Genomic DNA, 14,066 nt, shown 5'->3' with positions numbered 1-14,066 from the left:
TCGGGTTGGTTTTTACCTCACAATCGAACATGGCTGTGGCCAGCTTAATCCCAGCGTGTGCCTGCTTTGGGCCGAGTTCTGTTTGTTTTTCAATTGCATCAAATGCCGAGGCCTGTGGGTTGTTGTTTTTTTTTTTTTTTTTTTTTGAGACAGAGCCTTACTCTGTCGCCCAGGCTGGAGTGCAATGGCGCGATCTCGGCTCACTGCAACCTCTGCCTCCCTGGTTCAAGTGATTCTCCTGCCTCAGCCTCCTGAGTAAGCTGGGACTACAGGCATGAGCCACCACACCCAGCTAATTTTTATATTTTTAGTAGAGACAGGGTTTCACATGTTGGCCAGGCTGGTCTTGAACTATTGACTTCAGGTGATCTACCTGCCTCGGCCTCCCAAAGTGCTGGGATTACAGATGCGAGTCACCGTACCCGGCCAGAGGCCTGTGGTTCTTACCACCGGGATCAGGGTTGCAAGTTTTCTGTCTTCTAGAGAAGAAAAATAAAATAAGTAATTATCCTAGCCAGCACTACTGCATGGACAGGGCCCCTTTCTGCTGAAAGGGCGAAGCAGCAGCACCAGCGGCTGTGCACATGGGCCCCAACTGGATGTTGGAAGCGAGTGTTGGTTTGTGAGATGCACCAGCAGGTTCAGGGGGACTGGCGGGTGTCGGGGCAGCCCTGCCTGGGAAGGAAGGAGACATGGACTCACCCCGCTCCTGTCGCCCACAGGTCATCTATATGGCTCGCAACCCCAAGGACCTGGTGGTCTCTTATTATCAGTTCCACCGCTCTCTGCGGACCATGAGCTACCGAGGCACCTTCCAGGAATTCTGCCGGAGGTTTATGAATGATAAGCGTGAGTGTTGCAGCCTGGCGGCTTGTTAGAACGGGAGCCGTCTGTTGTCGTGGATGGCCTGGCAGGTGCTGGGTGCTTCCCCGGCACGGTCTCCAGTTCTGACAGGGACCACGTAGGTCAGGCCCGCGGTCCACTTTACAGATGAAGACACTGAGGCTGAGGGCGTCATGACCGTGGCTGAGACCGTAGAGCTGGTGTGTGTCAGAGCAGATCCATCTGACCCCGGAGCCCTTCTCTTATACCACACTCTTGGGGTGTCTGAGAAGTTCCCCAGTTAAAACATCCCTCCTTCCTACCTGGGTTTCAAACAGGGAGAGAATGAAAACAGTAAAAATGGAGGCCCAGGTATCATTGCTGTTAGTGACAGGGGCTGGAGTGGAGACTGTAGCTAAGTGTGACAGGCATGGGCCTTTGGCTGAACCTCAGGCACAGGTAAGCCACTAGGGCAGGGCAAACTTGTGCCTGCTGGGAGGAGGACAGCCGGGCTGAACCTCAGACACAGGCAAGCCACTGGGGCAGGGTACACTTGTGCCCACAGGGAGGCAGGGAGGAGGACAGCCGGGCTGAACCTCAGGCACAGGCAAGCCACCAGGGCAGGGTACACTTGTGCCTGCTGGGAGGAGGACAGCCGGGCTGAACCTCAGGCACAGGCAAGCCACCGGGGCAGGGTACACTTGTGCCCACAGGGAGGCAGGGAGGAGGACAGCCGAGCCGAGAGTGCTGGGTGCTGTTCTCTAGCTTCCGTTCCAGCCCCTGCAGAGGAGTGAGGCTGGGTTCCACCCTGCCCTGCACTCAGGGAAGGCAGGACCAGGCCCCTTGTCTCGGTCCCACTCGCTCCCAGTCCTTACTCTCTTGCCCTGCTGGGCTGCCTGTCCCTTGGGAGTGGTGGCAGAAGCTCCTCAGTGCAGTTCTGCTCCTGCGTTCCATGGGGGCCATGGCTTTTGGGGGTCCTGGGACAGAAGTGAGCAGTGTAGGGTGTGCAGGCAGAGGAGCTTTGAAATGTGTCATAAAAGCTGCACTTTAATTAAATCTACACTGAGACTCATCCCTACCCAAGACTGAAAATACACTTTCTATTTTATTTTCCAACTGAAGTGATGCTGAGCCTCATTGTTCAGTGTGACTTATCAGGGATTCTATAGGGGAATTGTGTGACAAGATTAGGATGAATCATGTCGCAGAGATCCTGGAACGTAATGCCCCTGAGTTTAAGTGGAACTTAGGGAGTGGAGCTGGAGCTGCCGCCAGGCCTGGTTGAAGGGGGCCTCTTGGCGGGGCGGTGCAGGGCGCCACAGGCCAACTCTGTTGCTTGCAGTTTAAAAACCCACGAGGGCCTCAAAACCCTGGAATGATTGTTTTCAGCCCTTGAACCTCTCCTTCCACTGTGCTTGCTGAGAAGTGGCCCTGCCTGCAAGGGGCAGGAGACCCCAAACCCGCACCCTGAAGCCCCCTGAGCCTGTTCCAGACCTTCTGTCCAGCCTCTCTTCCCACGGCCTCCCCGCCCTGGCACCTGCCCTTGTGGTCCACCAGGCATTTGGAGCAACACACTCATGGACTTCTGAAGCTGTTTCCTAGGGTTCAGCATGGACGGTCCTCTCTGCAGAGTGTGGGGACCATGCCCACATTCAGACCAGCACGTGGAAGAGGCTATGGAAGAGGCTACAAACATCTTGCTCAGGCCAGAGCAGTTAGCAGTTCTCTTAACATAGGCCTCTCCATGTTGCCACAATCACAGACCTGTCCTCCACTGGGTACAAGGTCCCACACACGTGCCTTGGTCCCAGCAAACCCTGTAGACAGGCCCACTCAGCACCCCCGTGCTCCATCCTTCATAGTCACTCAGTGAGCACGCACATACTGAGGAGGACTGCTGGACTCCCCTGCCTGACGTCCTGAAGACATTGGAAACTAATATGCATGGGAACCCTGAAAGCACACCATGTCTAGACAGGCTGGGCTCAGAGACCGCAGCACAAGGCGATTGCAGGAGGGACCTGCATAAACAGCCGGGCCTGAGGATGGCGACCAACTCTGCAAGGCTGGAGGGCAAAGGGCCCTGGAGGCAGGTGACACCTGCAGTGGGAGGATGCCCCGTGACAGGCATCCTATGACACCTGCAGTGTGCGGACGCTGTGTAGACAGGGTCCCTGCGGCGCCTGTAGTGTGAGGACGCTGTGTAGACAGGGTCCCTGCGGTGCCTGCCGTGTGCGGACGCTGTGTAGGCAGGGTCCCTGCGGCGCCTGCCGTGTGCGGACGCTGTGTAGGCAGGGTCCCTGCGGCGCCTGCAGTGTGAGGACGCTGTGTAGGCAGGGTCCCTGCGGCGCCTGCAGTGTGCGGACGCTGTGTAGGCAGGGTCCCTGCGGCGCCTGCCGTGTGCGGACGCTGTGTAGGCAGGGTCCCTGCGGCGCCTGCAGTGTGCGGACGCTGTGTAGACAGGTTCCCTTCCCTTTCACAAAGCAGCGTGGAGCCCAGGGAAGAGCGTGGAGGGGCCCGGCGTCCTCCCTCCTCTCAGGCATTCTGGTGGGAAGGCTCTCTACCCAGCAACCTGCAGCTGGTTCCCGTCCCCACTCCTGCGCCGGGACCGGTGCACTTGCCCCTCGCCTCAGTGCAGGACCACGTGTGCATCCTTCATGCCTTGCTTCTTCCAGGTCCTCACATTTTCCGCATGCATCTCCATGTCATGAGGATGTCTGTTTTTGACATCTTGGTGCATTCTTCCTTGGAATGAAGTGGGGTTTGTCTTACCTTCCATGTTCACGGGGCCATTCGACTCTTCCTTCTGCCCCAGGGGCTCATCTGCTTGGACTTAGCTCCCCTTGACGGGCCTGCAGTCAGGTGACTTGGGCTTCCCTGTCTGGGCCCCCATGACCTGTTGGTGACTTGGGGAAGTCTCTTCCCTTCTCTGGGACTCAGCTTTATTCCACAGGAAGTGGAGGTTTTGGTGGGGTGTGGGTGCAGCTCCTCCCTGGGAATCCTGCAGGTGGCCTGGGGGCAGGGCCCAGCAGAGGAATTTCTACAGCCAGTGCCCCTCATCCAGCTGGGCTGCTTCCCACTGCTCAGCGCAGTCAGCCCCCACTGCCCGGTGATCCTTAACTGACGCCTTGCTCTCTGTCATATGGAGGTCCCTTTGGAAGAAACCCTTACAGTGGTGGTCACCGCATGTGACAGGCAGAGGAAGATCCATAGCTTTTATAAAGAACACTGCAAAGCAGGCTGGAGTTGGTCCCTGGCTATGTGCCCCAATGCACACCAGGGGCTCTGAGGCAGCGCAGGCCACGCAGGAAGCGCAGGGCCAAGGTGTAGGTGCAGGAGTGCTGGCTTCTTGGAGGTCAGGACAGGACTCCCTGCCTGTCTTCAGCTTTCAGTTCCCATGGAGAGTTCCTCGATTTACTGAGGCTACTGCCTGTGGCCCTCTTGCCCAGCAGAGCCCCATGTTCTGGATCTGTCCTACAACTTCCTACACCCCACCCTGTCCCCACTAGCAAACCCTAGTGGCCCCTGTCCCAGTTCCTCTGGACTTTGTTCCAGGGCTTCCTGGTGACCACTTGTTAAGCGAATAAAGTAATGGGCACTGTTGCGGTCCACTGCCAGGTACCACAGAGACCACCTCAGAGGCTGTCACCCCCATGGTCAGGTCTTCAAGGTGTGCTGAAGGCGGGAGGGCTGGGATGGCTCAGGACGTGAGTGCTTCGGGGGCCTTTGCCGGACGTGTCTGCAGGGATAACGATGTCCTCATCACAGCTGCTGGGCGGCAGGAGGGCAGCCCTGTGGGGTGGGGACCGCCCCATGTGCATGCTTCTCCTGCCCAGCTGTGTGGCTCACCCTGTCCCCTGTCTCCGCAGTGGGCTATGGCTCCTGGTTTGAGCACGTGCAGGAGTTCTGGGAGCACCGCATGGACTCGAACGTGCTTTTTCTCAAGTATGAAGACATGCATCGGGTGAGTGCTGCCGGAGCAGCTGTCCTTGGGGTGCCTGGCCCTCATGAGGGAGGAGGAGGAGGAGGCGTCTGAGGAGGGACAGAGGAGGGGGCGGGACGGTTTGGGGACTGGAAGGGGGCTTGGGGGTGTGGGGAGCAGCCTGTCAAAGCCTGAGGTGGGGCGGGGCAGCCCCGGAAGGCGGGCGTGGGGAGGGGACTGGGGCTTGGCTTATCAGGGGGTCTTTGGAGTGCTTTGCAGTGGTGGTTGATGGGACATTGAGGAGAGGCCAGTGTCTGCAGTGAGACACAAGGCAGCTAGTAGCTTGGGGAGCCTGGGTCACCACAGAAGAGACTGGGCATTTTCTAGGTGTTGCAGAGGAGGCAGGAGCTGGGGGAGGGGTTGAAAGAACTAATGGGACAAGGTCTTAGTCCAGGCAGAGGCAGGAGGGCTTGGGGCTGGAGCCTGGGCAGAGGGGCTTCCAGTGGCAGGACAGGCAGGAGACACCTGTGGCCTGGCCCATGGGAAAGAGGAGAGAGGATAGGGTGCAGGTGTGGACCGTGAGGTTGCTGGAAACCATGTTGGTGTAGGGGACAGACGAGGCCAGGCTGTGGGGCTGCTGGTGCCAGTGGCTGACAGACAAGCAGGTTTAGGTTGAGTAGCAGCGGGTGGGAGCTGGGATAGGGAGGAGGCTGGCCGGAAGACAGAGAGGAGAGCTGGGTGTGGGGGAGGGTGAGCCAGTGCTGGGGTTAGAGGTCAGAAGCCCAGGGGCAGGAAGGCTGGCCTTGTGCTTCCCCCACACCTGCAGGAAGACTCCAGACCTGGCTGTGAACAGAGCCACACGCAGTCCCCTACGGCGCTGGGGTGGGGGCGTGTGCCTTGTGGTGCTAGGGTCGGGAGGTGTGCTTTGTGGCCCTGGGGTGGGGGGTGTGTGTTGTGGCCCTGGGGTAGGGGTTGTGCCTTGTGGCCCTGGGGCGGGTGTGTGCGTTGCATTTGCTGCAGTTACTCTTGGGTTCCTTTGTGCTCTCGCACCAGGGCCTGTGGTCAGCACGGGCCAGGTCAGCCTTTGCAGGAGCATGGCCTTTCAGGGCTTGCTCGGTGTGCAGGAGGGACCCGGTCTGCGGGTCTGCTGCCGGCTGGCGCGTGCTGTGGGTTCCCCAAATGGGTCCTCACCGTGGCTCTGTGTCATGGTGAGGAAAGGGCGAGGTCATGCGGCGGTCCAAGGTCACATGCACCACGGAGTCGACTGCTGGGTAAGCCTGTCTGATGCTCCGTGGGCCTCCCACCTGTCTGCCTCTTGTCCACACAATTTGACACAGAGCCACATTTAGGGTCCCTGTTCATGCCCAGAGGACAGTGTAGTAGAGATGAGGATGTGGCCCAAGCAGGTCGGAACCCTGGTCCTGCCGCTGACCTCTATGAAGCCGTTGGCTGTGGTTTCCTGTGGTGCTGGGGAACAACACGGGCTCTGGACACTGGCTGCTCAGGCCAAAGTCCTGACCACCCCAAGCCTCTGTAAAGTGGGGAGGTGACAGCAGCCCCGTCACTGCATGGCTGGGAGGACTGTGTGAGAATCACCTGCGTGCAGGCCTGGCACGGGCCTGCCTGGTGTGTGCCTTTTTGTGGAGGTGTCATGCACAGTGAGGTGTACTCGGCACACGTGTGGGACTTGATAGCCTTTTACCTGTCACATCCGGGCAGCCACCTTCCAGATCCAGAACATTCCAGCTTCTTGCAGTTGACACCCCTGCTTCCCAGTGGCCACTGCGCTCTGATCTCCCTCGCCGGAGCTTGGCGTTGCCTCTTCAGAACCTGTCAGGTGTGGGACTCTCATGTGTTTTGCTCTCTGGCTTCTGTGTAGACGGTGAGGCTCCTCTACCCGCGTGGCGCGGAGCTCCGTTCTTTCCTGTGCTGTGGTCCGTGCTCCATTGCAGCACGAATATGCCACTGCTGCTTCACCCATCCAGTGTTGCTGGGCGTGGAGGCCGTTTTCATTTTGGGGTGGTCATGAATAAAGCCTCCGTGGATGTTCTGGAGTCCTGGTGGACGTCAGTGTTTGTGCTTATTGGGCCCATACCCAAGAGTGGAATTTCTGGGGCCCTGGGTGTGCATTTGTCAGCTGGTCACTATTTTGCCACAGTGACATGGCATTGGACATGCACTGCCCAGGGCCAGTGAGGCCCCAACATGAGAAGGTGAATAGGGAAAGTGCCTGCCTGGCCAGCTGCCCACACATCTGGGGGGCGGCTGCCGGGTCAGCAGTTTCTTCCTGAGGAATCAGTGTCCTCAGCGATGACGGGCTGAAGTTTTAAGGTCCAAACACACACCTTATTCCAAGCCCTTAAAGGGAGGTTCATCCTTCTCTGCCTTCCAGGCTCCGCAGTGAAAGTGGTGAGACCTGTTGCTTTCAGTCCATCAGGGTCAAGGCCACCAGCCCCACCTGGACCTTTAAGAGCTGCCAGGGTCAGTGCTGGGACTTCATTTTCTACCAAAGCTGGTCTGAGTGACTCAGTGGCATCCCTGGGACAGTCAGCGTTTCGCCTTCTAATTGGCATGGGTTTATTCTTTTTTTAGGAACCTCAGTAATGGATTGTTTTAATAGAGGTTAAGTCACATTTTTAGGAATTAATATTGTTTACATCTTACTCTAGAAAACTACCCCTGAGTGAGCATGTTGTCTCCAGGGTGTGGGTCCGTGAGTTCTCACCCCGGGGTTGAGAGGGAGTGCTTCCTGCCAGAGCCCTCACCGCCTGTGCTCCACTGTACCACAATTCCAGGGGGCTTTTCCCACGAGCCGCACACTGTGCCAGGCACCCCGGGTATATCCCCACTTCATCCGCACAGTCACATCGCAGGGTGTTCTCACCAGTCACGGGGTGCCCTGACTGTAACCGTGTGGCCAGCTGGTACCTGCCCGTGTGGAGGCACAACCCAGACACGCTGGCTCTGTGCCATGGTGTGCGGCCTCTTGCTGCGGCCCCGTCGCTAGTTCCAGATGGAGAATGTGCGACTCAGAGTGGTGAAGTGGGCCATCCCCTGCCAGCTGACCTGGGCGCTCTGCCTGATTCCCGCTGGGTTTCATAACCAGCAAGTGTCCCGTGACACGTTGCTGGACATGGCCTGGCAGAAACGCCCCTTCCTCTGAGATGGACATCACACCGGCGATGAGCTGCCCCAGGAGGATTCTGCTGACCGCTCTGGCAGGCTGACTTTAAGCCGGCAGTGTCCTTCTTGCAGCGTCCCTTCTGAGAGCTAGGTTTCTTCAGTCTCTCTCCATGGCTACCCTTTTTCTTTGAAATGGAGTTCTTGGCAGCAGGGCAAGGGACAGGGAGCTCTTTATTCCTTGGCTCATTCTCTAATAACTGTTCCTCCAACTCTCAGTCAAGCCCTGCGCCCCGGGTGCACCACACCCCTCCCCATGGGAGGTAGTGCAAGGCCAGAATGAGACTCGCACTGCTGCTGCAGGGGTCACCGCACTGTGGGGAGCCAGGGAGGAGCTGACGCCCACACCAGCGGCCAGAGAACATTTTCTTTCAAGGTTTCTGAAGTGCTGAATTAAAGAAATTAAATCGTCTTTTCACTGTAGGACTTTTCAGAGGCTTTAATATGGGAATTTGCTCTACAAACCTTCCGGAGAGGAAACAGCCTGCAGCATTTTCCTAACGAGGACCAAGGCACCTCTAGGCGACAGCTCAGGGCCCTGATTGAGAAGAGGAGGAGCCTCCTTATCTTCTGGGGACAAAGTGGCAGGGGTGGAGGGCTGGGGAATGGCCCCTCAAGACATTAGCCACATCAGTGACATGCCGCTGTCAGGTGTGGTAAAATAATGGGGCAGGGTACGGCAGGCGTGACGGAATCTCGCCTCTGATGAAGCGGGCTTCCTGCCCAGTGCAGGGCTGTCTGGAGACCAGAAGGGCCTCCCTGCGCTCCCAAGGGGCAGCCCAGAGGCCAGCTGATGGGCAGCAGGAAGGGAAAGAGGAGCCCATTAGATCTTGCTCCTCACAAGAACGATGTTCTGAAATACATTTTTTACTTCTTACTGCTGTTAAAAATTAACCACAGCCTCTATTAAGACCTCATGTCTGCATCCCAATTCCCTGGAGGAGCAGGGTTTGAATTCAGGATCTCCACTTGAGAGCTGAGCATGCTTGGGCAGTTCCTTAACCTCTTAGTGTTATTTCCAGACAAGGCTGGTGTCAGCCTTGTCATGAGCATGAAGTAAGGAAGGCCGCGTGTAAAAAGTCCCCAGTGTATGCCCAGCTTGGCGTCATGTCCAGTAAAAGGCCCCGCCTCTGATGGGGTGCTCTGCTCTCTGCACTTGTCTTCCAGGACCTGGTGACGATGGTGGAGCAGCTGGCCAGATTCCTGGGGGTGTCCTGTGACAAGACCCAGCTGGAAGCCCTGACAGAGCACTGCCACCAGCTGGTGGACCAGTGCTGCAATGCTGAGGCCCTGCCCGTGGGCCGGGGTATGTGCCCCACCCCGCCTCCCGCCCAGGCGCTCCTCGCCCCAGCCAGGCTGCTTTCTCTGCCTGCTTAGAGAGCCGGGTCTAGCTTGTTGCCCTCCCTGCTCTCCTTTTCCAGCAGTCCGTAGCTGGCCCATGGCCTGTGCTCTGTCAGCTGGTGCCTGTGGATGGCACAGTGCTCATGGAATGACGGAGTGCCCTGCCCGCTGGTGTTTGCATTGCCTCCAAGCAAACAGTGTTTTAATTTGAAGAAGTGCGTTTCAGGCTTTGTGGGTGGGATGTTTCTGAGGGGGGGGGGTCTACTCAGATGGCCTGAGATCAAACGCCTCACAGAGCAGATCCAGGAGATGGGTTTGGTGCAATGACATTTCAAAGCACAAAGTGTGCTAACGGGTTTCTCAGTCTCTAACTGACTCGTGGGAGAGTTCAGTGAAGGGAGCGGGAAGTTAGGAGACACTTTTTTCTCCTTCACTGAGTGGATGCTGACCGAGCATCTTCTGGGTGCAGGCAGCACAGATGGGGCCTAGCCCCACCTCGGGGCGGTGAGCTTAAGCAGACAGTACCAAGCTAAGCCGCTGCACAGAGGGAGGCCAGTTCCTGCTCTTGGTGGCAGGTGACAGTGGGCATGAGGCAGGTGGAGATGGGGACAGTGTTCCTGACAGGAATCCTCCCCAGATCCACCTGGGTTGCTCCCCCTGTCCTTAAGGGTGTGTGGCATTTGACCCTGATGGTGGAGAGCCCAGGCTCTTAAATCCCAGGGTGCTGGCCTTGGTCATAGGAGGGCCTCCTCTTGGTAAGTATGAACCTTATGGACACTTGGTGTGTTGGGCACTTCCTGGGTTGAGGAGAATGTTTGAGGGGAAGGCCCAGAAATGTGGATGGGTCTTCAGCAGCAGCCCCCATAAAATGGAGTGGGAGATGCCTGGGATGGATGAGAGAAGTGGTGGGCTGCAGCTCAGCTCTGCTGCCCTCTGGGAACGCAACTTAGGTCAGGCCTTGAGCATCTGCGGCTTTTTGTTCTCTGAAAAGGGGCTGATCATGGCTCAGGGTGGTTCTGAAGGTCAAGCGCAAAGCGCCGTCTCTAAAGGCAGAGCAGTGGACTCCTCAGGAGGAAGTTAACTGAACCACAGTCCCTCTCGACTTCTTTCTTGGCTGCATCTTCATAAATATTTATTATTTAACATTTATTTGCTCTTTTTTAGTTTTGCTTTTGCTGTGTGTTGTTATCCTTGGATGTGACCTTCTCCAAAATACCCCTTTTGGTTCATGTGTGTGGCGAAGCAGCGTCGCGAACATACTGTGTGCCCATATGCTCCTTCCCCCGGGTTTGCTTTATCATGGTTTACCTTGGTTTTGCTTTATTTCAGTTCTTTGATTTGTTTTCTTTTAGCACATTGCCTCTTTGCTCGGAAGATCTTCTTGAGTTGGTGAGAATGCAGGGCCGAGTAGCCAGCTGCATTGCTTAGATTTGATTCATGTCACAGCATAAATTGTCTTGATTCCAAATCCTAAACCAGGTGGGTGACTCCTCTGACGAGCTCTCAGCTGTCTCAGCTGAGAAAAATAATCATGGGAAAATATAGTTTGGTTGCTCTAGTAGCTTCTAATTTTGTCCCTTAGGTATCATTAAAGGGTTACAAGAACAGTTTTTCTTGTTTTTTTCCTCTCCAACACTGATAGATAATTTTTTGCTACCAAAGAGAAAGTCCATGTTACGGTGGGTATTTGAGCCCAGCATTTGCAATGTTGCAGTTTCACACCTGAGGTCCTGCCTGGACAAGGACCACTGTTAATAACAGAGCTAGTGAAGGACGTTTCCTGGAGACAGAGCTCTGATCTCAGAGATGCTGACAACAGAAAGAATTCTAAACGAGCAGTTCTTGGAAAGCAGGGAGCCAGCACTCGGGTGATGCACTCACAGTCCCGTAACTGGGCAGTTTGGAATCCCCGCTCCAGACATCTTCATAGCCACCATTGCTATTGGACTAGACCAACCTAAGATTTTATGTTAACAAAGACAATGGGAGCAACGACTTCTCTTGTCATGTTGAGCTCTCTGTCTTTTGTTTTTCCAAAGCCTTCATAGTGCCTGCAGTTGAGCCCACAGCTCAGCCCTCCCTTGTGGCTGCCAGGAAGAGGCCTGGGTTTCTGACCAAGCCTAGGCTAGAGCGGCTGGGGACTGTGTCCAGACTCATTTTATTGTTGACTCGGAATTCTCACTGCAGTGCATATTTTGTCTCTAGTCTCTAAAGCTAGCTAATACTGCAACTATTTTATTCACTTTAAATTCCTCCCCAGGGTTTGCCAGGGCAGGCTCCTTGAAATCTGCATCTTTGGCGCAGTCAGGAGGGCTTCCTACTTGCTGTAAAATTTTCTGCACTGTGGATGGTTTTTTTTCCTTTTCAAATGCTCCCGAAGCCAGTGACGCCTTGGTGGCGCTGTTGAGCTGCGAGTGGATAATGGCGTGGGGAGGGCCAGCGCTGCCTGCGATGCCCAGAGCAGTGCACTCCCGCGGCAGATCATACTCGCTCCTGGGATGTTTATTAAACACCTGCCACGTGCCAGGTGCCGTTCTAGGTGCTGGGGACTCAGCACCGAACAGGAGTAGAGTCTCCCTGGCGGGCCCCAGCAGAGGGCGTGGAATGGCACCAGGAGGTGGTTGTGGCTCACTGCACCACAGCCTCAGAGGGAAGCTGGTTCAGGTCACGTTCTGCTGCATCCAATCGTTTCACAAATGTTAGGGGACCCACCTGGTCTGTAGCTCAGACGGCCCTTCCTGCCCCCATAGGCCAAGTTCAGAGGGACCCAGGAATAGATCTGGAATGTTCCAGATCCATTTCCAAGGCTTCCTTTAGTTCAGTAGCTGGCCGGACAGCAAGTGGCCCCAGCAGTTCTCTTGTTTGCATTTCAGGAAGAGTTGGGCTGTGGAAGGACATCTTCACCGTCTCCATGAACGAGAAGTTTGACTTGGTGTATAAACAGAAGATGGGAAAGTGTGACCTCACGTTTGACTTTTATTTATAATAACAGAAACGACAACTTGCATGCTCACAATACCCAGACACTCTACTAGCCAAAAGTCCTGTATGCATTCATTTATTCCTTGCTGGACAAACTCTGGAAGCAGCGTGTGAAACAGCGGGGGAAGGGAAGAGCGGCGTGAGCGGAGGGAGTGTGATGATTCCCAACCCAAAGCAGCTGTCTCGCCTTCAGAACGTGCAGCCTCTCCATGTCTGATTACAAACAGTCTCCACATTGCAGTTCCAATGGCCTGGACCATAAGGATAAAGCCTGTAATATATGCAACTAGAATGTCTGCCTTTTCAACCCTGTATTATTTATTGTATTTTATAGAGCTTTTCACTGGAAATCTACATAAATGTCAGTAAACCAAATAAAAGTTCATTTCCAAGGGGAATCAGGAGCGAGCCACACCCGAATGGTAGAAAGATCTCAGGGTTAACTCTTTATTTTTGTAGTTTTATTATCTAAGGCACAGCCATTCTGTTCTCACTTGGTTCTGAGATAATGGTGGGAACAGAGGATGAGTTGGGTCTGCTGGGGGGAATCTGGACACTTGTTTATTCTGACGGAGTCCACTTCTTCAGAACCTTCCTGAAATAAAGCAGAAACCAGTCACTAGGTCTTCAGAAAGGACGTCCCTCTGCCAGAGACTTCCAGGGGCGGCTCTGGAGGCCCTGTACAGAGGAGCTCGCGGGGCACGTGCTGATGGAAGTCTGCTTGGTGAGGCTGGCAGGTGGGAGTCTAACGCAGTCAGAGCATTTGCATGCAGTGGGTGGAGAGTCGGCCACCAAGGGACCAGTTGCGCTCGGAATTTGAGCTGAATTCCGCAGCCTTCCTTTGTTTCCTGAAGTGATAGCCTACTAATGCTCCCAAGCAGATGCTTAATAGTAAATTTCTAAAACCCCCGGGTCTTTATCGTTCAGTTTGTTCTGTGCACCTGAGGCGCTCAGCCGTGGGAGGACCATTTTGCGAGTGTAGCCCTGTTTCACTCGGATCAGGTTGGCACGGCCGCCTGCGTGTCTGTCCACCTCATCCCTCCGTGTATCTGAGGGAGTAAAGGTGAGGTCTTTACTGCTTCACTGCCTAATTTTCTTGCCCAAATTTGCTGAAGCGATGGAGAGACGGGGGCCAGTAGCCAGCCAACCCCGTGGGGACCGGGGTTGTCTGTCATTTATGTGGCTGGGAAGCACCCAAAGTGGTGGTCAGGAGGGTCGCTGCTGTGGAAGGGGTCTCCGTTCTTGGTGCTGTATTTGAAACGGGTGTAGAGAGAAGCTTGTGTTTTCATTTGTAAAGGGGAGAAGTGTGGCCAGGCAGGTGGCACGTGGCATTGCACGGTGGGCTCGGCAGCACCTTGCCTGTGTTTCTGTGAGGGAGGCTGCTTTCTGTGAAATTTCATTTATATTTTTCTATTTTTAGTACTGTATGGATGTTACTGAGCACTACACATGATCCTTCTGTGCTTGCTTGCATCTTTAATAAAGACACATTCCCGGAGTCGCGTTGAGCATTTGTGCTTGTTGGGGTAGAGGGTGTCCCTGCAGCGGTGCCTTTGGTGCTTGGGACAGTATGACTGTGGGCCCCATTGACACCCCATTCCCTGGGGTTGACAGCAGAGGGAAACAGGTCCCTGTTGGACTTTGATGAAGCAGAATTCAGACTTTCCAGGGTTCACTTCTCCCCATTATTTCACTCAAATTCAGACTTTCCAGGGGGTCAGTTCCCCCGCCATTTCCTCATTCACCTCTGATCACTTCTATAAACGGGGGTGGAGGAGAAAGGGGAAAAGCATGGGAGGTGTGGGTGCACCTGTGGGCC

At 55.4% G+C, this 14,066-nt stretch overlaps 1 protein-coding gene across 1 annotated transcript in view; it reads left to right on the top strand.

Annotated features, from left to right (window-relative positions):
* The window catches only part of SULT4A1 (sulfotransferase family 4A member 1), a 37,668-nt gene extending 23,918 nt beyond the window's left edge, over nucleotides 1–13,750 (top strand). The window contains exons 4-7 of the mRNA XM_010370132.2: nucleotides 723–849; nucleotides 4,692–4,786; nucleotides 9,092–9,230; nucleotides 12,139–13,750. Of these exons, the coding sequence (XP_010368434.1) occupies nucleotides 723–849; nucleotides 4,692–4,786; nucleotides 9,092–9,230; nucleotides 12,139–12,251 (474 nt within the window). The 3' untranslated portion in view covers nucleotides 12,252–13,750. The remainder of the gene's footprint in view (nucleotides 1–722; nucleotides 850–4,691; nucleotides 4,787–9,091; nucleotides 9,231–12,138) is intronic.
* The last annotated feature ends 316 nt before the right edge of the window (nucleotides 13,751–14,066 follow it).

The sequence above is a fragment of the Rhinopithecus roxellana genome, chromosome 13 (genome assembly GCF_007565055.1).
Source record: "Rhinopithecus roxellana isolate Shanxi Qingling chromosome 13, ASM756505v1, whole genome shotgun sequence".
NCBI classification, from domain to species: Eukaryota; Metazoa; Chordata; class Mammalia; order Primates; family Cercopithecidae; genus Rhinopithecus; species Rhinopithecus roxellana.
Note: the sequence above shows the minus strand (reverse complement) of the source record. Positions and strands in the feature narration are given on the sequence as shown.